Source organism: Nannospalax galili, unplaced genomic scaffold, assembly GCF_000622305.1.
Source record: "Nannospalax galili isolate Female #2095 unplaced genomic scaffold, S.galili_v1.0 scaffold113, whole genome shotgun sequence".
Taxonomy (NCBI): Eukaryota; Metazoa; Chordata; class Mammalia; order Rodentia; family Spalacidae; genus Nannospalax; species Nannospalax galili.
The window spans coordinates 136,173-159,730 of record NW_008335444.1 but is presented as its reverse complement, the minus strand read 5'-3'; the positions used below and the strand labels follow the sequence as shown (position 1 = coordinate 159,730).

The 23,558-nt window shown below is 36.7% G+C and overlaps 1 protein-coding gene across 2 annotated transcripts in view; it reads left to right on the top strand.

The window, feature by feature from the left end:
• Positions 1-23,558, top strand: part of Dennd1b (DENN domain containing 1B) — a 294,324-nt gene that overhangs the window by 232,503 nt on the left and 38,263 nt on the right. For both annotated transcript variants that reach the window (XM_029562147.1, XM_029562146.1), the window contains 3 exons: positions 13,641-13,731; positions 20,370-20,410; positions 20,975-21,043. In XM_029562147.1, the coding sequence (XP_029418007.1) occupies positions 13,641-13,731; positions 20,370-20,410; positions 20,975-21,043 (201 nt within the window). The remainder of the gene's footprint in view (positions 1-13,640; positions 13,732-20,369; positions 20,411-20,974; positions 21,044-23,558) is intronic.

Sequence of the window (23,558 nt, the reverse complement as noted above, 5' to 3'; positions counted from 1 at the left end):
ATTAACAGACCCCTATCACAGTTAACCAAAAGAAAGAAAGAAAGAACATCTCCAAATCAACAAAATCAGAGATGAAAGGGGAAACACCACAACAGACACCAAAAAGATCCAGAACATTATAAACAAACAAAAAAACCCTATATTCTACTAAATTTGAAAACCTAAAAGAAATGGTTGGGTATCTGAAATCAAGGGAACCACCAAAACTAAACCAAAAAGAGATCAACAGCTTAAAACCAGCTGGGGCTACAGGGAGACACTGTCTCAAAAAGACCAAAAAAAAAAACAAAAAAAACAAAAAAAACAACAACAACAAAAAAGAACAAACAAAAAAACCCTATATTCTACTAAATTTGAAAACCTAAAAGAAATGGTTGGGTATCTGAAATCAAGGGAACCACCAAAACTAAACCAAAAAGAGATCAACAGCTTAAAAAGACCCATAACACATAATGAAATTGAAACAGTAATACAAAACCTCCCAACTAAAAAAGGCCCAGAACCAGATGGATTTGCAGCAAAATTCTGTCAGACATTTAAAGAAGATCTATATCCAATACTACTCAATTTATTCAAAATGATAGAAACAGAGGGAGAACTTCCAAATTCCTTCTATGAAGCCAGTATCACTCTAATACCAAAACCAGGCAAAGATACAACCAAAAAAGAAAACTATAGACCCAAATCCTTAATGAACACAGATTCAAAAATTCTCAACAAAATATTTGCAAACCTTATACAGACACACATCAAAAAGATCATCCACCATGATCAATTCAGCTTTACTCCAGAGACGCAGGGATGGTTCAATATACGTAAATCAATAAACATCATACATCATATAAATGGACTCAAAATAAGAACCACTTGGTCATCTCAATAGATGCAGAGAAGGCCTTTGACAAAATTCAACATGCATTAATGTTCAAAGTCCTAGAAGAATTGGACTTGAGGGAACATACCTCAACATAATTAAACCCATATACAACAAACCCACAGCCAACATCATTCTAAATGGAGAAAAACTGGAAGCATTCCCATTGAAATCAGGAACCAGACAAGGCTGTCCACTATCTCCACTCCTTTTTAACATAGTGCTTGAAACTCTTGCAAGAGCAATAAGACAAGAAAAGGAAGTTAAAGGAGTAGTAATTGGAAGAGATCAAATTATCCCTTTTTATAGATGATATGATATTATATCTAAGAGACACCAAAAATTCCACCAGAAAACTCCTAGAAATGGTTAGCACTTTCAGTAAAGTGGTGGGTTACAAAATTAATGTATAAAAGTCAGTGGCCTTTCTTTATACCAATAACAAGCAATCAGAGACAGAGTACATGGAAATACTCCCTTTCACAATATATGCAAAAGAAAATAAAATATTTCTAAATAAACCTAACTAAAGACATTAAAGACCTCTACAATGAAAATTTTAAATCTTTTTTTTTTTGGTCTTTTTGAGACAGGGTCTCCCTGTAGCCCCAGCTGGCCTGGAACTCACTATGTAGACCAGGCTGGCCTTGAACTCACAGAGATCCACCTGCCTCTGCCTCCCAAGTACTGGGACTAGAGGTATGTGCCACCAGGCCCAGCTTGAAAAATTTGAATCTTTAAAGAAAGAGATTGAGGAAGATACCAGAAGATGGAAGGACCTTCCATGCTCATAGATTAGAAGAATTAATATTGTGAAAGTGACCTTCCTGCCAAAAGCCATTTATAGATTCAATGTAATGCCAATCAAAATCCTCATGACATTCTTCATGGAATTGGAAAAAGACATCCTAAGATTCATATGGAAACACAAAAGACCCCAGATAGCCAAAGTAACCCTGAGCACTAAGAGCGATGCTGGGGGGATTTCTATACCAGATTTTAAACTATATTGCAGAGGTATAGTCATAAAAATCACATGGTACTGGCACAAAATAGACCCATAAATCAATAAAACAGAATTGAAGACCCAAATATGAGTACATGCAATTTCAGCCACCTGATATTTGACAAAGGGGCCAAGAACATTCACTGGAGGAAAGACTAACACATTTTTGATAGTGAGAACATACAAAATTTACTCTTAGCAGTTTTCAAATAAACACTGCAATATTATGAACTGCGGTCACCATGATATGCAATAAATCTCAAAAACCTACTGACTAAATTGTGCTATTTATCAACACCATTGCATCCCTAGCCTGTACTGCAATAGCTTCTATTACCATGTGGCCTTACTTTATCATTATCGCTGACTATTGGCTATTTAAACTAGTATTAATTCTGAAAGTTTAAAAAATTTTTTTTGGATTTATTTTTATGTATGTGTATGAGTGTTTTCCTTGCATATATGTAAGTGCCCCATGTCATGCAATGCCAGCAAAGGCCAGGAAAGGGTGTTGGGACCCCCTGAAACTGGAGTTACAGATGGTCAGCCACAATGTGGGTGCTAGGGACTGAACCCAAGTCCTCTGCAAGAGCAGCAGTTGTTAACTGCTGAGCCATCTCTCCAGCCCCAACTTTGCAAATATTTTATAAAGGCACTTTTTCATGTCTCCAATCTTATGTAAAGATTGTGTTTTCATTGACAGCTCACATCTAAATCTTTTTGGGCCTCAGTTTCTGCATCTGTAATGTGAGTTAAACTAAGAAACCATAAGTTTGAGATATGTTTTGGCTCTTACATTACATGATACTGTGAAATAAACATGTAGCTTAGACAGATGACAGTGGGCTCCATTTAGATGAATTCTTGTTTAGATAATGGATTTGGAAAGAATCCCAGTAATAATTCTCAAATCCACAATTCTGACATCACCTTCTTTCTTTAAGTAGTAGCTTTATAAAGCTTAAAGCCAAATTTTTAAGTCTCTTACCTTTATTTAATTATATACTAACACAGTATTTTCTTGTGTGTATTATTTATTATTAAGGATATTAGTAAGGAGGTAAAGCATTCTTTGCTTATTTTATTATAAGCGCTTTCCAAGGTTGGCTAAGTTTAGCCTGTTAATCCAAAAGTCTAAGTTTGTACTGTAAACTTAAGGCCTCTTTATTAATCTAGGCCTGCTTTGCTGTTAGTGTAGATTCCTGAAAGAAAATTTGATTAATAGTAAAAGAGCCCTAATTTATATGGATACATTTTTACAAAATAATGCTATTTGAAAACATTTTTATTTTATTTATTAAATTTGTTCATGGACATGTACACAGTACATACTGATCACCCTTACCCTCTGTCCTCTCTGATCTTCCTGCTACCATGGTCTACCTCCTCCACCCCAATCTCTTTCTCATGTTCAGGTCTCTTGGAACCTGGTGGGCACAGCAGTGGGTGGAGTTGTGTAACTGGAGGTAATTATTCCCCGCTCTCTCTCTTCCATGGCTTATTGTTGACAGGGCCAGTTTTGTGTGATCCTAGTGTAGACAACCACAGTGCTTTTTTTCCCATTTTTTCCTTTATGAGTCAGAAGTTATACTTGATACCAGGACCATCCACAATACTTTTTAAAAGCATGACAAGGTGGCTGTATATTTTAGTAAGTCTTCTGTATTTTTAGCCCCCAAACCTATAGCCCCCATACACTATAGCATTGTGTATTTTAAAGTAAAACATTAAAAACGTAAGTTACTGATGAAATTCCTCTCCTTCCACTTTCATTTTCAGGGAAAGTTCAGACTGCAGTTAAACAGACTATATTCATTCTTTAACTTTGAGTGTACACAAAGCCAAAGGTCACACAGGAGCCAGTATTACTAGCAGCATGTCTATCCCACTGTTAGTGTTGGCTCAAACAAGATTCAAGAGATGACTTTTCCTGAATATCCCATTCTGTACCATATACAGTCTTTTTCTGGGTTTCAAACCTTCTTCCATATCTCTGTGTTCACTCAATACCTACTCATGGCACATCTTCCTTCAAATGTATCTTTCTCAGTGTGATGTTTTACACATTCCATGTCATGGCACTAGTGTTGGTGTTCTGTTATTAACAGCCCATTCAGATTCCTACCCTTTGTTTCATTAGCACCCTGCTCCTGCCCAAGTCACAGCATTTAGCAAGCTGCTGTAATCTTCTCTTTTTTTCATTCCTGCCTTCACCTCTCTGGAGCTTTCCCTGACTGTGTCCCTCCCTCACTAAATCTTCAGTCTTTTCTTTATTCCTATGCTTATCCATTGTGATAAGAGTGTATTGAGTATTGGTTTTGTTTTGGGGAATGCCACTTCAAATACTGGAATTTCAACTCCTTTAATAGACTTAGCACTTCAAGTGAGAATGGCTAACAAACAAAAATTAGATGCAAAAACTATTAATATGTAGAAAATCAGAGGAGATAAGATAGTGATTAGTTAACCAGTTTGGCTTCTTGATCAGAAAAGATATTACTGAAAGAAGATGTCTAAAGTAAGTCTAAATAAGGAATACATTTTGAGATATGAAAGAGCATCATCTGGGTAGAGAGAAAAGAGAAACAAGCTGTATTACCTAGGGATAGACTTAACTCAGTTCCAGATGAGGGAGATATTGTTGTATGATCTATGAAGACTATAAAGGAGACTGATCATAAAGAGCTTTAAATGCATAAGGGGTTTATGTTTTTTTTTCTAGAGTAATGTATGCTTATTAGGAATTTTAACTGTGATGTAACTGAACCTGATTTATTTAACAGATTTTCCAACATATTCTGGAAAAAGGGTTAGAGGAATCAAGGGTGTCAAAGTTTTATTGTGACTCCGTCATAGTGGAGAGGTAGGCTCCAGTAGAAGAGGCAAGTGAGGCAAGAAAGAATTTGGTGTTTTATTTAAAAAATTTATTATATTTTTTTTATCTTATGTGCATGAATGTATGAAAGTGCACCCATGTTGTGCAGTGGCTGCAGAAGTCAGAAGAGGGAAGAGGATTCCCTGGAACTAGAGTTCTGGATTGTTGTTAGCCACTATGTGGGTGCTGGGAATCGAACCCAGGTCCTCTGTAAAAGCAATCAGTGCTCTTGACCTCTGAGCCATCTCTCCAGCCCTAGAATTCAGTGTTTGTTGGGGGTAGAATTAGCAGCTCTTGTCATTGGGAAATACTAAATCAAAGGTAGTGTCCACATTGATGTATTATATAGACAACTCTAATAATTCTCTTATTAATTTACATATAATTTTTTTCAATGCTTTATGAGCTTCCCAGGGATTGAGAACACATTTCTTTAAAGTGTTTGCATGGAGCTTCTTGTACAGAATGTTATTATTGGTAGTACCAAATAAATTTGGGGAAAATTTCTCTAACACTTTTTATTATATATGGTGAATTTAAACACTAAAATATTTACAAACTATAGTGATAATTACCATAAAGGATAAATTATGACTCTTTGATTTCTGTTTCATTTAAAAAAGTTCGTTATCATCTAAGGGGAATAAATTCAAAGAGAATATTCATTAATTAATATAGAATTAATTGCATGAAGCAGAAACCTTGTGACCATTCAACTTTAATAAAATAATTCCATTTTGTAATAATGCACCCAGTTCTACCAAATTTTCATGACTGAAGGATCATCCTTTTTTGTGGCTTTAGGTAGAAAAAAATAGTCTCTTTCCATTTCTTAAGAAGATTTGTGGAATGATCCAAAAATTGTTTCAAGTGTCTCTGGTAGAACTCAGATAATTATATCATTATTGTGAGCAAATACTTGAAAATCCATGTTGTTATGGAATAAATACCATGTCATTTTGGAAAGAGGAGGGCATTCCCAACTAACCTTAGCAGGATTAATCCTAGAGGATTTCACACCATGACACAAGGTGAGTTCAGTGACTGTGCAGCATGACTTTTTTTGTTTGTTTCTGTGAATTGAATTTTTAATATTCTACATGTAAGTGAAATCATGAAGTGCTGAAGTGAATATTCTGTGAGATTCTGAGTGCCATATTCTGTGTCATCGCCCACTTTCCCTGACTTAGTAAGCTGTTGGATAAAAGGAATGGTCAGAACTCAAATATTTTTCTTTTATTTTACCTAGAGATTTTGGAAGATTTTAAGAAGCTTTTAAACATAAATAATAAGTTGCTATAAATCTCTATATTTTCTAATTAATCATTTTCATAATAGTTATCCCTGGTATGTAATCTGAAGCTAAGGTCAACACATGTATTACGAGTACTAATGATCAACAGTTTTGGAGTGTTAGGAGACATTTGACATGAGTAGATGAGAAATGGTAATTGCACCAAGCATACATTTCATACTGTTAAAAAGAATAAAACATCAAATGAGGCTCAGGGGCTATACAGAGTGAGTGGCAGAAAGAAAGAATTTACAAGAGGAATAGCATGTCGCAGCAAAAAGATTTTTTTTCAGCATCCTTTGTTAACTAATTTCAAATAGTGCCCTAAAATGTTTACCCCAAAATGTGATCTTCATCCCCTCCTTTCAGTTCCTGGAGTGTGGGAATGACTTCTGGGAATCACAGATTGAACTTTTGCAAGTTAATCATATGCTTGAGATTATTTAGAATTATATATTCAATCTGTTTCCTTACTGTACACTCAGCTTGTTGATTTTTACTAGCCTCTAAGAAAAACAATGCCATCAATCTTCCTGTTTTGGACTCAAGATGTAACTAATTCTTATAAGCTAAGCTTAATGCATAGCTTTAACCTTATACCATCTTCCCTGTTGTGACTATTGCTATACACCTGTCAGAACAATAAGTGTGTGCTTGTGAGATGTGACAAGGAAACCTAAGACCAGTACTGAAGGCTGCCATAATGTTGAGAACATCCTATTGAAAGCAACAAGTGGGCACAGGCAGATGACATCTGTTTGTGGCTTTGTATGCTGTTCTGAGTAGGTAGGGTCAGAAAAGTAGCTTCTTCCCTTGGAAGCTCTGGTTAAAACTCTTGGAGACAAAGCTCCTCATTCTTTCCCAAAACCCTGACTGATGTTCTGTTCAATAAAGAGGAGACCCTGTGTTCAGGAGGACAGTTCTGAGAGAAATCAGAACTCCTCAGAACACACTGGGCTCCCTCTTGGTTAAAGGACTCCAAGAGGTTGTTTTTATGAGGCACTGCCACACTAGAGAGTATTAAACATGCACATTCCTTGAATCTTGCCTTCAAAATTGGTGATTCAGAATACCTGCTTTAAAAATTCAGGAAACTACATTTTTAATGAAATACCGTTAAAAAATAAGCACACCATAATTTCAGAGACAGTTATCTAAGTATAGTTATTCATACCATCATTGAACAGTGTAATTTGAACGTTTACTATATATTGGGAAGTATCCTGGATGGGATTATTCAGAGAGCAAAGTAGAAATGAACCTTTTTAATTCCTAAGGGGAGGAAAGGAGAGAGAGACAATAAATTTAATAAATGCATAGATGTTTAAAAGTTGTAAGAAAAGCCAGAGGTGGTGGATGACCACAAGGAAACAGAGATTTCCAGACAGCTGGTCAGTTACACGTATGAACTCACAGCAATGGTAACAGCATGCACAAGTTCCTCATAAGCTTAAACCAGATAAAAATCCCAGTATAGGCGTAGGGAAGGGGGTGAGAAACTGCAGTCCTGCCTGAGGAGGTATTAATGATGGACGGCTGCTGGAAAGGGGAGAGTCGGTCTCTTTTAAGGGTGTGAATTTTGGCAGGTTAACCAGGCTCCAGTGAATGGAGCCACACCAAAGGACATTTGGGACACAAATTTGACTCTATAGGCCTTAATACATACATAACAGAATACATTAAAATGGATAGGGAACAATAAAAGGAGGTGCAGATAGGGGAGGGGATCTAAATAACCATTATATTGTATGAAAATCACAAAAACTAAAATATAAAAAAAACCAGCCAACCAGTGATGCATCCCCAGATGCACAAGTCTCAATCCAAAAAATTCAAGAAACATGAAAAACCAAGGCAATGTGTCACCTCTAAAAATTACTAATCCAACAGTATTGGCCTCCAATGAGAATGATTTAGATGAAATTGTGAACAATTTAGAAGAAATAAGAAGAGGACACACACACACACTAGTCAATCAAATCTAAGAGAACACACCACTCAACTTGCTGAAGGAATGCTAAGACAACAAGCACCCTAATGAAACAAGGAAGTGAGCAAGGATATGAAAATGGAATTCAGTATAGTGATAAATTGGAGAGAAAAACCAAAGTGAAATACTGGAAGTGAAAAATTCAACAAGCCAGATAAAAAGCTTGTTCTTTACTCTGGCCACTCCTTCTGCCTGAATCCTCCTATCCCTTCAAACTCTTAACTGCATTCAAGTCTTGGCTCAGATGTTCCCTTCACAGGACCTCCCCTGACCACCCTGACTTGTGGATCTGCTGTCTGATGCCTTCGCTAAGCACTCTCTTTCTCTAACACTATATGTAATTTATCATTTTTCTTGTTTCCTGTTAACCCTCTTTCCTCTAGTTATTTAGCATTACAAGGGTTCTTTTGCCTATATCACTCATTACTGTATGGCAGATGTTGAAAAAAATGTGGGGACTATAGTAAACCCTCATTTAAGTATTTATTAAATGATTGAACGAACTGATTGCTTTAGTGAGCCTAGGGTTCAACAAACTAAATTTTTGAGAAATTTTTAAAATGTCTGTCAGTTGACATACATTCTTGAAGGAAGGCATCTTGTCCTATTACAGTTATTTTAAATAATCAGTTCTGATAATAAATTATACGAAATGGGTTCATTATACTCTTGTGTTTCCCGTTCATTATACCAAGATAATCCGATTGAGTGTGCTGGAACTCTGTAGTCACTGGGTTATGTAAGCTTTGAAATAGCATAAAGCAAGAGTTTATTGCTATACTTTTATACATTTAATTCTCTTGCTTTGTGCTGTAAACTGACCTACCTTATCTTCCTTACTAGTACAGTTTATGTTTATATACAGATACCAAATGAATGCCTTGCATTTAGCAGGTATCTATACATATATGATTTAATTTATTGTAGCATGTTAGTGTCATTTTCAGTAACCTGTCAAGATTTACTAAGGATTTATAGAAGAAATATTTAAATTACAGTACTCATTAATGCCCCAAAGTCTTATATATAAAGGCAAGTATTCTTTAAAAGCAAATTTGGGGCAAGGGAGGGGTGAATACATGGCTCACGGGTTAAGGGTTCTTGCTCTGCAGCATGAGAAAGAGTCCAAATCCCCAGTACTCATTAGGGAAAGTCAGGCATGGAAGTGTAAGCTTGTGGCCCCAGTGCTTGGTGGCAGGGTTGGATAGAGGAGGTTGCTGGGCATGCTGGCCATTGCCTAGCCCAAACCCATAAGTTTCAGGGTCAGCATGAAACCTCGCTTCAAGGAAGAAAAGGCAGAGAATGGTAGAGAAGGACAGCCTCCTCTGGCCTCCATTTGGGTATGTGCTCCTGCACACATGTATGTGCACATGTCACACACACACACACACACACACACACACACACACCATACACAAACGCTTTACTTTATTTGCAGTTTTTACATACTAAAGGCTTTTGAGTCATTCACTGTTTTTCTCCAATTCTCAAGACCTTGGTTTTCTAGGTTAGTTATCTCAGTACAGAGAAGAGGTTCTAACAGGAGATCAATTCTGAGGTATTTGGGTATGTGGATCTGTTTGTTATGTTGCTTCAGGATCAGGACTGACACATCAGCACAGTACCTTCTGCCACTTTCTTGACTTGCACCACTCACTACTATACCCAACACAAGAATTTTTATGAACTCCCCCTTTCCATGCTCATGATTTAGAGCAGAAAATGTTCTTGATCTTATATTCTTACTTGTTTTGAGAATTATGTGTAATATATGTATCACTGTGTGTGTGTGTGTGTGTGTGTGTACATGCCTGGGTGTATGCATTTGAGTGCATTTGCACATGTCTGCTCATTCATGTGGAGGCCAAAGGTCAACCTTGGGTGGTGTTCTCAGAAATCAGTTTCCTTGTTTATTGTGTGTGTATCCAAGAATTCACGTGCAGGTCAGAGGTCAACACTGGGTGTCTTCATCAGTTGGTTTCCATCTTTCTTTTTGAGATAGAGCCTGTTCAAGAGCTACAGGGATTCCCTCCCCAGGCTAGGATTACAGACATGCACTTTGGACCTGGATTTTACATGTTTCTGGGGCGAAATCAGATCCTCATGCTTGTACATGAAACACTTTACTGAATGGACTATCTGCCCAGTCCTGTGTCAATTGTATCTCTCCATAATTTGAATGAAATTGTAGAACCCATACTATGGAGTTGTAGTACTGAATCTTATAAGACATATTTGTGTTTTGGTGTAATTATCATTCTTAGTTCTAGGCACTAATTTTTTCTTTTGATATAAAAACAAAAATATTGAGATTTTTATAAAAAGCACCATCTTATAATCATGCTAAGGAAATTACATCAGTCTCACACATATGCTACGTGTTTTTTTTATTTGTGGATCTTAAATTTTATATAGAAAAGTAAAGCCACGTGTGTGTATGTGTGACAAGAAAGCAGAAACAAAGCTGTGTAGAGGAACAAAGAGGATTAACAGGAGGGGTAGCTAAACCAAGGATGGGGTGATGTAAATATGCCAAAAATAGATTACATACTTGTATGAAAAATGCCTTCATGAAACCTAATACCATGTACACTAAATACACACCAATTAAAATATTATTTAAAAGAGCACCATCTTAAACCAGATTCTCAGATTCTCTTGCAAAACTCCTCATACCTAATTTTATGTTGTATCTGTCATTGTTGTTAGCATTGTCATTTATTACTTTCAGTGACAAACTAAGTTTTCTAAAACTTGTCTTCCAGTTACCTGAAAATACATGTTTGTAAAATGAATTAGTAACTATTATTCAAGCAATAAATTATGACATTTTATAGAGTTACAGCTTTTCAACAGAAATTAGTTCAAATTTGTTTCTATACAGCAGTATCTTAGAATGTTCTCTCTCACACACTACAGTGCTCTAGAGAAGCAGTATGGGAGGCTGTGTATCATCAACTCAATTTGGTAAGAAGGAAAAACTGGCACTAAAATATCATTTAAAAAGTGGTGTTTGGAGAACTGTTATATTCAGCATTCTTTTCCATTAATTCTGCTCTTTTATTTATTCCTGAGTATCATCAATATTTGTACATCTATATGTATATGTGCAAATAGCCAGTCACTCTGTGTACATTGGGAGGTGTCTGATGGTTACTGACAGGATGTTTGCAAAGTCAGTGATAACACATGACATTTTACCAAATGATTAATTTCTGTTAGCTCAAATCACTAGTTTAGTACCATCGAGCAGTTATTCATGCTCAAAGTGCACAATCCCTAAATAGTTTGGGGATTTATCTCTTTTTTTTTTTTTTGACTTGCACTATTCCACTCATTTGATAAAATGAAAGGATTGTTTCCCATAAACAAAAAATGAAAACCTTTTAAAAAGTCTTATACTCTTAATCTTTCAGAGCAAATTAAGTCCTTTAAAATGATGTCTTGGTATGTTCTCCTTGTCAGTAATGTATCATTTTAGATGTATGAGTTTCCTTTTACCTTATGTTTAAAAAGTTGATACTTAGTCCATCAAATTAAATCACTTTGATTTGATTTATGCTGCTATGTTAAAGCATGTGCAAATGAAATTTTACATGTGTTATTTTATGTGCCTTATTTTCAAATTTATCACATATATAGCAAAGACACCAACATAATGTTACAAACTTTGATTTCAAGGTTAAATATTGATTCCATGTATTAATTTAAGTATTTACCTTTAAAGCTAAGTAAAAATGTGTTACTTTTACTACTGTTTGGATATACTTTAGTTCTCCAGCCACATTTATTCTATTTAAGTTGTGTGCTGGGTCCACTTGCATAGCTCTGTAGCAGAGCAGGACACCATGGGCTTCAACCCAGCACCAAAACTGAGCAATAATAACTGTATGTTAGACCCAGTCATACATACATGGGAAGGTACATACATGGGAAACACAATAGTCTACCCCTCAGGGAGTTCACAAATTGATAGAAATTGAAAAGTGCTAGTAATAGGGATATTATTAAACTTTATTACTTAGTACAAAGGGTATATTGGGAATTATTTTAATTAGCTCTCACAAAACTCAATAAAGTAATATTATTCCCATTTAATAGTTGGGAAAACAGAGTCTTAAAGGTAAGAAGTCATCCAAAAGTATAAAGCCAATTATACCATGGTATTGTGATGCTGCCATTTCATACCCCAGCTCTATGCACATCTATACTACAGGAAACCTTTTGCATGCCGTGCATAATGAGGTAAAAATGAGTAATCTAAAAAAAATGAATAATCTGTGCTCTGTGTTGCAAAAAGTTTTCAGTTTCATCAGTGTACTCAAGATCTATCATTTTAGGTTATGCCTATTTAAACCTACCTTAATACATTTTTAAAATAAAAAAACATTATATGATAATGAAAAATGACTACACTCCACTTTGAATAGTCATCTACTGACTTATTTGTTGTTTCCTAATTTTGATCTATAAAGGGTTTTGTGTTTGAAAGTCATGCACTAGAGCTAGGAAAACCTACTTGTTGTTTTGACATGTTGCCTGAAGAATACTGCATTGCTCTGTACAACTCTTGATGATTATCTGGATTAACTCAGTAAATTGAAAGGTACAGCATGTAAGATTATTTTTAAAGCCAAGCTGCTTAATTTTAGTTCAGCTAACATTTAAATTTCTTACATTAAAAAGTATGGTTGGGGTTAATTTCAGAGTGAATGTTAAAACTCAGTGTTACCCTTTACATTTTCAATTCAATCTGCCAAAAATACTTCTATTTTTTGTTTATCCCTTTGCATGGGAGAACCTCAGAGCTCCTTCACCAGCATTCCTATTGTATCAAGTTATAGATCCATAAACAAATAAAGATTAATCAAGTGCCAGTAATGCATATGTATCTAAAATATGTTGTTGATACATACCCAGGGCCGGTCATACATAAATACTTGTGGCATTTTTCTGTTGAACTATCAATACTGGGAGGCCTGCCATTTCTGTATTAATTGGAACAGTTAGGGAAGGGGCTGAGCAGGTGCTAGCAGTGCCGAAGGTAACTGGCCTTGAGAAGGATTTCCAGGTGTTCATGGGAAGTTGCGCTTCTCACTCCAGTCTCTACAAACACTGAAGAACATTATTAAAGGACCTTAAACATGTCAAGTCAATCTGCATTTGCCTCAGTGATATTTAAAATACTAATTCTGATTCTTTACCCGACAAATATGCTTTACATTTTAAAAATTGCATTTATTTTTTTGTTAGATGGTTAGAATTGCTTGGTACTCTGTTAAGCTTAAGGGCATTATGATTTAGACAAGGACTGTTTTATTTGATGAGCAGTGGTGATGTCTAGCATTTCTTGGACACATAGTGGACTGTGCCCTTCACTCCTGCACTTTACCATTGTTAATGTCCAGCCTGTGCTGGGCGGTTGTGATTGAACTCATCAGTTGTTGTTCATGGAGCATCTGCTCTTTGCATTGTTTCTGAATGTTGTCATGTATGTGTGTTTATCATATGTGAGAGACTGATGTTACTATTTTTGATTAGTTAAAAATTTAGTATTTTGAAACCAATGAAAAATTAACAATTGAAACCCTTAAATTTCAGTTTATTGATGGTCGACTGGCAAAACTCAATGCAGGAAGGGGTTTCTCTGATATATTTGAAGAAGAGATCACTTCAGGTGGCTTTTGTGGAGGTAAACAGAATTTTTAGTATGCTTATCCATTTTCTAAACAGCACCTTAATTTTTGTATTTGTCTGTGATATATATATATATAAACTTAAATAGCTGTTTTCTTCTAAATGCACAATATCTTAAATATGATTTTCATTTTATAATAATGGTGGTATCAGCTTATCTTTTATCAAGACAGTAAAGTTGTCTCATAAGTTGGTATCTCTTGGCTGCAGTAATTTCTTAATATTTCTGATAATAAATACCAAAAACCCAATTCATTTGCATTCTTTGGTCTTTCCTTCTGAATAGTACTAGTCTCTGTGAGAAAATGACTAGTGATGGCTTTTACTGAGTATGGAACTTAAACTGAAAAAATGCTTGTAATAGTACTTTGTAATAGAGGGCAGCAGGAAACATTTGAACAGAGTGAATCCATTCTTCATTTTTCAGTAAGTGTATTATGTTGAAGTCTTTACCATGTTTGTTCAGTAGACCACTGTCATGTTAGCTGTTTTACATTTACTATTGCAAAAATATAACTGATCTTCAAATGTAAATATTAGTGTTCTAATTATCTAGGTAATTAAAAATGTATGAATTGATACTTTGTTCACAGATCTTCTGATTCTGACTTGCAAAGAATTTTGCTTGAATACTCTAGATGCCCTTGTCCTTCATTTACCCAGTGCCCAGTGGTGCTGAGTGCTCACTGTGCACTGCTCTATGTGTCAGGCAAAGAAAATATCTGCCTACTATCTTGGTGTGTTCATTTTGACCTGATAATAACATCCTGTTTTCTCTCTCTTTGTTCGTTTTCTCTGAGAGCCAAGTTTTTAGCCTATGCATGAATAAGTAGTAGCTGGATTGAGAACATGGGTATTGAGTACATAGCTACAGATGTCATACCTTCATTTTGTAATTAGGTAATATTTATTCTCTGTCATAAATCATAGAAATAAAGTTAATATCATGAGGAGAAGTGCAGATGAGCTCAGCAGCAGCAGTGGTCTGTATCTGGCAGAAATACAGTGCTTCATGGAAAGCAGTGAGCTTGGGGAAAAGTTGGTTTGGTTGACTCAGCTAGTAAGTCCAGTGTGGAATCATTCAGCCCCTTGCTTTTTCGCATCTCATTGGCAGAAGAAATTTAGCTTCAGTGGAACTTTTGTGTTAAAATGACACTTTCTTACTTTTCAACTCAGACAAGCAAAATATTGTCTGCTTATGGACAAATTGTTTGAGGCATCTATTCATTATTTACATAACTGCTGTCTCATTATCTTTATGACCTGTGGGGCTAGGTGCTTTGGTAGAATTGAAGATGACATCTTATGACAGTAATAGGGTAGAACTATGATCCTTTTGTACAGTTACACTCTGTAGTGATAACCATTGGACCAGATACTACCAAAGTAGAGAGTGTTTACATGGAGGGCAGAAGATGGTGACTAATTTTTTTGCTGAAAGTCTTATTGTTTAAAAAAGAATAAGAGAATATGATCACTGGTTTTCATCTGACAGAGAGTGCTCCATTTTTAGTACAACTTAATTCCAGATACTTTATCGATTTAGATTCTAAACTTGGCTATTCTGAGAGAAAATTCTTATCTAGTCTAATAATTATTAATTTTATTGAACAAGAAATTTCTTTTAAAATTATGCCAGTCAAGTGTTATTTTTATTCGTAGTTTAGATTATCTCTGGGATCCATGAAGATTATTCTTAGAAAAAATAAAGCATGGTTGATTAGGATTTGAAATAAGAAAAATAATGAGTTAATATTTTTTCTAGCTACTAATTATGAAAGAACTATCCAAAATGTGAGTATGTATATTTCAAAAAATAGACCCTAGAGATATATTCAATAGTTGTTATGTAGAGTACACTTATGAAAAAGTATTTACCCTTCCTCCAAGAAGAGAACAGGTCTTTATAATTTCTGTAATAGTAATTGTGATAAATATAATTGCTGATATTTTTAAGACTGTTATATGATAGAAAGTCCTTTAAAGATCTCAAGTGTTAATTCATCTAATCCTCATAACACTCCAAGAAGTACTCTGACTACTGAATTTTAATGAGGGCACTCAGCTCAGTAATTCACTCAGTTATACAGTAAGTAGAGGCTGGAGTTTGAATGCTTTGTGTCTACCTAGCTTCAAAGCTCTTGGTGTAGGTATAATATATTGATTTTAAACTAATAAAACATTATAGGAAGAAAACAGTCAGTGCTGCTAGAAAAATTAATCATTCAGTAAAGTGCTTGTAGTCCAAGCCTTAAATCTTCATAACTTGTACCACATTCCCCTGTTGTTTTAATAGTCTGTTTCCTCATTCTTCACAATTTTTAGTCACTTTGCTGTTTCTCCTTCTTAACTTTATTTTCACAGTACTAGCTCTAAGCAGCCCCCTTTCCTTTCTGACGTAATTGGTTTTGAAATGTTGCAGTGGAAGCCTCTGTAACTGAAGCACATTTTTATTAAACAGTCCTACAGGTGGCATTTCAGAGTTGAAGAAATAATGAACCAGGTATTAAAATACCTGACTGTTACTCTTTCTTGGTTGCTAAAGAAACTAGTCTCACATGATATCATCCATGGGGTTGACCTGCAAAATTCCACAGCCAAAGTCCCCTGCTTCTCATGCCACTTCCTGAGGTGTCCCCTGCTCTGCACATTTTATGGTAGAAAAGAACAGTTCCAACAGTGTACAGTCAGTGAAAGAAAACAGTGCTAAGTGGCACGCTCAGCTTTCTGCTGTAACTTCCCTGAGGATTCTCAGAGCTGTTTTCTTTGTAATTGTAAGGTTGTTTGTTTGTTTGTTTGTTGTTTTCCTGGTTTGTGACAGTTCTGGAATTTTAAGTTATTGTTTGTTTCTGTTTCTCCTACTGCTTTCTTGAATTTATTTTGGAGAAAATAAACATTTTACATTATAACTGTGAAGAACGTGCAACTCCTAACTATATGATTTCCCATGCAGTCATTTTTGATATAGAAATAGAGAATACATGAGCACATGAGAACTTGGTACATAAATGTGATCCCAGCTTGAGAAGTAGAAACAAGAGGATCAGGAGCTCAAGGTCATTCCCAGCTCTGTAGAGAATTTAAGGCCAGCTTGAGCTACAATGAGACCCCACCTCAAAAAAGTTAAAATGCATTTTTAAATAAATGAACAATCTAGATGAGTGAAGATAGGATTTTATTGTTAGTAAAACTGATTTAAGTATTAAATTAAAAATTTTGTATCATTTTATAAATGAAACATAAATTTAAAAATTTATTCGAGCCAATACTGCTTGTAACTTGTAACTTCTTTTTATTTATTTTTGTGTTTTTTAAAATTATTTATTTTTTGTGTGTATTTCATTCAGAATATCTCAAACAATCCTAATCATATTTATACCCCCATCCCCACCAACCCTCCCATAGCCTCCCCCTAGGACCTTTTTTTTCAATTTATGAGTCTTGCTTGTGTACATGTAAATGCACTCATGCATGCAATGCCTACAGAGGCCAGAAGAAGGCATCAGATTCCCTGGAACCAGAGACAGTTGTTAGCCTCCATGTGGGTGCTAGGATCCAAACCCAGATCCTCTTCAAGAGCAGCCATCTAAACCACTGCCCTACCTCTCCAGCACCACCCCTCTTCTCGACAGGGTCTCCCTGTAGGCCTAGCTGGCCTGCAAGTCACTATGTAGACCAGGCTAAACTTAACTCATAGAGAGCCACCTGCCTCTACCTCCCAAGTGCTAGAATTAAAAGATTGCACCACTGCAAGTTGTCACCTTTTAAAAAGTAACTTATCTAACCTATCAGAAGATAAGTAATAATATTGTTTGCCCTGATTTTCTTTCTAAAAGGGGGTGGGGAAGCACAGTGTACAATAAAAATTGTTTTTTGGCATTTCTTTTAAGATAGGGAAATTTTTGAAGCATAAAAATTAATATAGACCTGGACACTTTTTGCTCAGTTTTTATTAATGATTCAAATTAACACAAGAAACTCATAGGCTGGGATCATTATAGCAATTATGAGCCTGGTGTGGCCCCAATATTCTTACGTATATTTGTTTCTCACATATATGCCATATGTGTGCACATGTGGAGATCAGAGAACAACCTGCTGGAGTCAGTTCTTTTCTTTCACCGTGTGGGTTCTGAGGATCAAACTTGGGTCATCAGGCTTGGTGGCAAACAGGCAAGTCCTTGCTGGCCCCTGACATATTTTTCTAAACAAAGATAGAACCACATAAGAAAAAGAACATTGTGTATTTTGAGGGATTCTTTGCGCTGGACAATACTGAGTAACTATTGGGACTTTCTTTTTTGTTTTGGTTTGTTTTTTGAGACAGGGTCTTCCAGTAGCCTCAGCTGGCCTGTAATTTGCTATGTAGATCAGCCTTTCCTCAATCTCATAGAGATTCACCTACCTCTGCCTCCCAAGTGCTAGGATTAAAGGTGTGCACCACCATACCCGGAAAGACTTTCTTTTTTATTATACCTTTTTACCCTTCTAATTTAGGGAGTATTTAAGGATCGAAACAAGAAAGGAGGTACTTCAAAATCTAGCTGGAATCAGGTGATATGAAAGATTACTTTAGATGTGTGTTTCTTTTTGCCTTCTAATCTTGTTTCATTGATGTTAGTTGCTTTTCTGTTGCTGTGGTAAATACCATGACCAAGGCAACTTAGAAAGGAAGAGTTTATTTGGCATACAGTTCAGGGGGACAAGAGTCTATCGTGGCCACAAAGCATGGAAGGAGGCAGTCAGAGCAGAAGCTGAAAGCTCTCACATCTGCAAGCAGTAAGAGACAAACTGAAAACCAGCAAGGCTGTGAACTCTGAAAGCCTTCCCCCAGTGGCTGCTCCCTCCAGTTTGGCCACACCTCCTAAAGATTCCAGGAACCACCATCCCCCCACCCCCACAAAAAAAAAAAAAACAGCATAGCAACTGACTAAGTGTTCAAATACTTGGGAGCCCATGGGGAACATTTTCATTTAAACCAGCACAATTGACCAAATGATGTTATTTCTAAGTGTATGAGAGGAGGTGTTGCATCAGTTTATGTGTATGTATGTGTCTGGGTCTGTGTCTGTGTGTAGGCCAAAGGTCAGATGTCATTCACCTTATCTTTTTGAGACAGGATCTCACTGGCCTGGGTGTTACAGAGGGTTCTGCCTGGCCTCACCTCACCTGTACTAACATTACTTGTGTGTACTACCATATCAGCCTTTAAATTTGTATCAAACTCAGGTTCTCATGCTTGCACAGCAAGCAGTTTATCTGGCCTGGGTGTTACAGAGGGTTCTGCCTGGCCTCACCTCACCTGTACTAACATTACTTGTGTGCACTACCATATCAGCCTTTAAAATTTGTATCAAACTCAGGTTCTCATGCTTGCACAGCAAGCAGTTTATTCACTGAGCAGGCTCCCTAGTCTAAATTGCAGGTCTTATTAGAATTAATTTTCTCAGCAGTTGAGCTTCTTAAACATTTTTATTTAATAACTCATCAACTCCAGTTTGTGCTGTCCATATACTGGGCATGAGGCCATCCACTGGAGCATGGTCGATCTCCCAGACACCTCATCCTTACAGACTCCCCATCCTAAAAGCCATCAGCTGCCCATAGCTCCTCAGTTAGGACTGGGGGATAATGAATGTTTTTCCACTCCAAGCTAAAATGTTGACTGGCTTGATCTTGTACAGGCCACCACAGCTGTTGTGAGCTCTTGAGTGCAGTGCTCCTGTCATGTCCAGAAGACACAGTTTTGCTCCAGACTTCCCCTCTGGCTCTTTACAATCTTTCTGCCTTTTGTGCAATGGTCCTTGAGCCTTGAGGAGAGGTGTGATACAGATATCCCAATTGTTGCTAAGCACTTCACAGTCATTTATTCTCTGCACTTTTTGATCAGTTGTGTTTCTCTGTTAATTACCATCCATTACACACACACACACAAACAAACAAACAAACAAACCTTGAATGAGGTCTGAGAACTACACTAATTCCAGTTAAGGACTGGTCCAAGCAGTTGAGCTTTTTAATAACCTCAATGTTCCAATCTAAAAGTTTGATTTACTTCACATTTTCTTTAGTAGTATCTTTTAAGTTTGAAATCTAGAAAATATTTTCAGAAGTAAAACTGCCATTTAATTGCATTAAAATATAAATATTAATGTACATTAGTAGCTGAATGGTAATCTTTTTTGTCCTCATGGTTTGCTGCATTTCCAAATTTCCTTCTAGTTTTCTTTTGTATTTCTCTGTTTGCTTTAAATATTATTTTAAATGAACCTGAGTGTGTAAAAAAGACAGACATTTATACAAAATGGCATAAAACATTGGGAAATTAGTTTTAAAAGCATAGGAATATTGAATTTCAAAGAAGGCTGTACTTTCCCCAGAGAAGCCCATAATCAAGTGGAAGAATCTAGAGCAGATTAGCCTCCTGTGCAAATGGAGAAACAGTGACTGTGTTTTAAAGGTACTGCTCATCCTGTCGAGAGAGCAGTTTATTCCTACTTTGCCATTGCTTCTTTTACAACATGGGGAGAAACTGCCTATGATAATGCTGAACATACTACTTCTGAATGAACTTTAGTTTCTAGTTTTACTTTTTGACAACTATTCCCAGCATCTAATTTTTATATGTTCCAGGGAACCCAAGGTCATACCAACATTGGATGTATACAGTGAAGGTAAGCGTAAGCCTTCAGTTTCCTTTTTTGCACTAAAAAGTACAGAGAAATGCTCACAAAAGATGTCCTGGTTATACTTACACTGTTTAATTTGAAATGTGGATCTCTTATGCTTTAAGGATTTTTATTTTATTATAGTTTGTTGATGATCCTGAAGATCATTTTAAAATGAAAACTTTTTGTTCAGAGGTAAACGACTTGTTTTCAGGACCAGGATTTCCCTTCACTTTATATCATGCTCCAGGACTCCCTTGGAATGGTACGATGATGGGGGTTTTATAATGTAAAATCTTGGACTGGGCGTGGTGGTGCACACCTTTAATCCCAGCACTTGGCAGGCAGAGGCAGGGGGAATCTCTGTGAGTTCAAGGCCAGCCTGGTCTACATAGTGAGTTCCAGGACAGGTCTCAAAAAGAGAAAAAAAAAATGTAAAATCTTGAAAACATTAAATATGAAGTCATTTGGGATTTAACTTGTGACTATAATTCTTCTGTACTACTGACAATGCTTTATTTTCAGGACAATTTGCCCAAATGTCTTTGAAAATATGTTCTTTTTTTTCAGAAGGGGGGAGCATTGCTCAACACAGCAGTAACCAAAGCCACGCCTGCTGTGCGAACAGCATATAGATTTGTAAGTTCCCTTTGTTATTTAACGATTCTGATAATAAAATATATCTATCTATAAGAGGTAGACATGCAAATTTAAAAATACTTTATATGTGTGCATGTGCGGGAGCTGCTCATGTGTGCACTGTCGTGGTCAGCTCTTTGGCTTGGGCTTGGGAGTTGAACTCAGGTCCTCACGCTTGTGTGGCAAGCACTTTTCTGATGGGCCTGTCTCCACAGCCCTGTTCAATTGTTTAAATAAGCTTTTCAAAATGTTTAGAGTTCATATTCACCAAAGTAAAATTCTGTTATTAAAACAATATTATATAAAAAGGTCATTTCCTTTACTATATATGAAGGTATTTCCTCATTTTATTTCAACATTATAATCAAAATTGTATAGCAAATTCTGAAGTGCTGTTTTGAAATTTTAATCATTTCCATGGTGATGGAGAGATAACATTGCAGTTACGAGCATTGACTACTCTTGGCAAAGGACCCAGGTTCAGTTCCCAGCACCCACTTGGTAACTAACAACTGTCCATAACTGCAGTTCCAAGGGATCCGACACCCTCTTCTGACCTCTGTGGGCATCGTACCTACCTACATGCAGTCAGTACACTCATAAAAATAAAATAAAAATAATAAATAAAATACTTTTTAAAATTTGATAGTTTCCTACAACAACATATAAATTCTCCTTGAACAGTGTGTGGTAATAGCTCTTCCTTTAAAGATGCTTTGACTGTGGTTTCTTCAGGAATTCTTCATGGCTTAGAGCAAATTAGTAACAATAGCAGCAATAAACCAAGCCCCATGGGGCCCAGCCCTTCCTGTGTCCCACTGCAATTTATTCCACTGCCCCACAGCTGACAGGTCTCTACAGAGATCTTATTGCTTGAGTACAAGGTTTTAGGCTTCTTCCTTTCTGTCCTCACTCAAGCTGTTCTGTTACTCTGAACATCTGAAGGCCTAGTTCAGACACAGATTCTACCTCAAATTTTCTTCCCAATCCCAAGCCTTCCCACAGTGTATGGATATTCCCCAGCTTCTGCAGGACCTGTAGGCATTTGCTTTATTTTACTTCTTACTTTGTCTGAATACATATTGATCTCTACTACTGAAAGTATAGCTTCCTGTGGGAGATGGTAGTGGATTGATAGTAAGATTTTTTTTAATTACTAGACTATATATTTTTTATATTTCAAAAAATATTCAGGACAATAGTTGTGATTTTGTAAGAATTTACCTTCAAATGGTTTCTCAGTAAAAAAAAATTATGTGTATTCTTGACTTAAAATTGTGATACAAAGGTAGTCTCCTTTTCAGTTAAAAATAAATGTATTTTTAAAACTACATTTTATAGTAGTGAGACTAATCTACGGAGGTGCTTCAAAAGCAATACCTGTGTATTTTGAACTGTTTGAAACCTTATAACACAAAAGTACAAAGAAATAATTGTCTGGGCTTAGATCTGTCTGCCTCTGCCTTTTGTTTGGTTCCAATAACTTTATTAGGGAACTTCTCTGTATCTGTTGCTACCCAATTTTAAAAAATTGGTGGGAGGGGGCAAATTCTATGCATTAGTACTTTATATTATTTCCACCCTTGTTCCCCCCAACTCTTCCCATGTCTTCTCTCCTCCTCAGTTTAACCTCTTCTTTAATTATTATTACTGGTGTGTGTGTGTGTGTGTGTGTGTGTGTGTGTGTGACAGTGCACACGTGGAGGTCAGAGGACGTCCGTGGGAGTCAGTTCTCTCCCTCCGCTATCGGACCTGGGGATGGAACTCAGGTTTGAGCAGCTTTTACTTGAGAAACATCTCTCTGGACCTTTGTCATCCTTTGTGGTGGTGCTAAGGATGGAACCCAAGACCTCAAGCATTCATGCTCTGCAACTGAGCTACAACCCCGGGCAATTAAACACAACATACATGTCTATATAGATGTGCGCACCTTATGCATGTATCATACACACATTGTTCACCTACTTACATGCATCTGTATCCACACATGGACACACGTGCATCACAGATGCTTATACACAGAGACAGTGTGTACACACATATATCACGCATACACACAGGTATGCTGCACTGTGTGTTAGTTCTGCACCACTATGCATGCATCACACACACACACACACACACACACACACACACACACGGTGGGTAAGAAGCACATTTAGGGCACATTCTAGCAGATGGAACAGAGTGACAGATGGGCTGGTGACCACTGCAACCCACAGGAATCTTTCAAATATTTTATTTTACATGTATGAACGTATTGCCTGCATGTATGTGAGTATGTGAGTGCACCTGTGTCATGCATTGCCGCGGAGGTCAGAAGAGGGCATCGGATTCCCCTGGAACTGGAGTTATGGACAGTTGTTAGCCGCTAAGTGGATGCTAGGAATTGGAACCCAGGCCTTCTGCAAGAACAGCCAGTGCTCTTAACCCTTGAGTCATCTTTCCAGCCCACACAGATCTAACGCTGGTCCTATGGAACCCTGGGGCCCCTTCACCCCGGCTACCGCCCCTC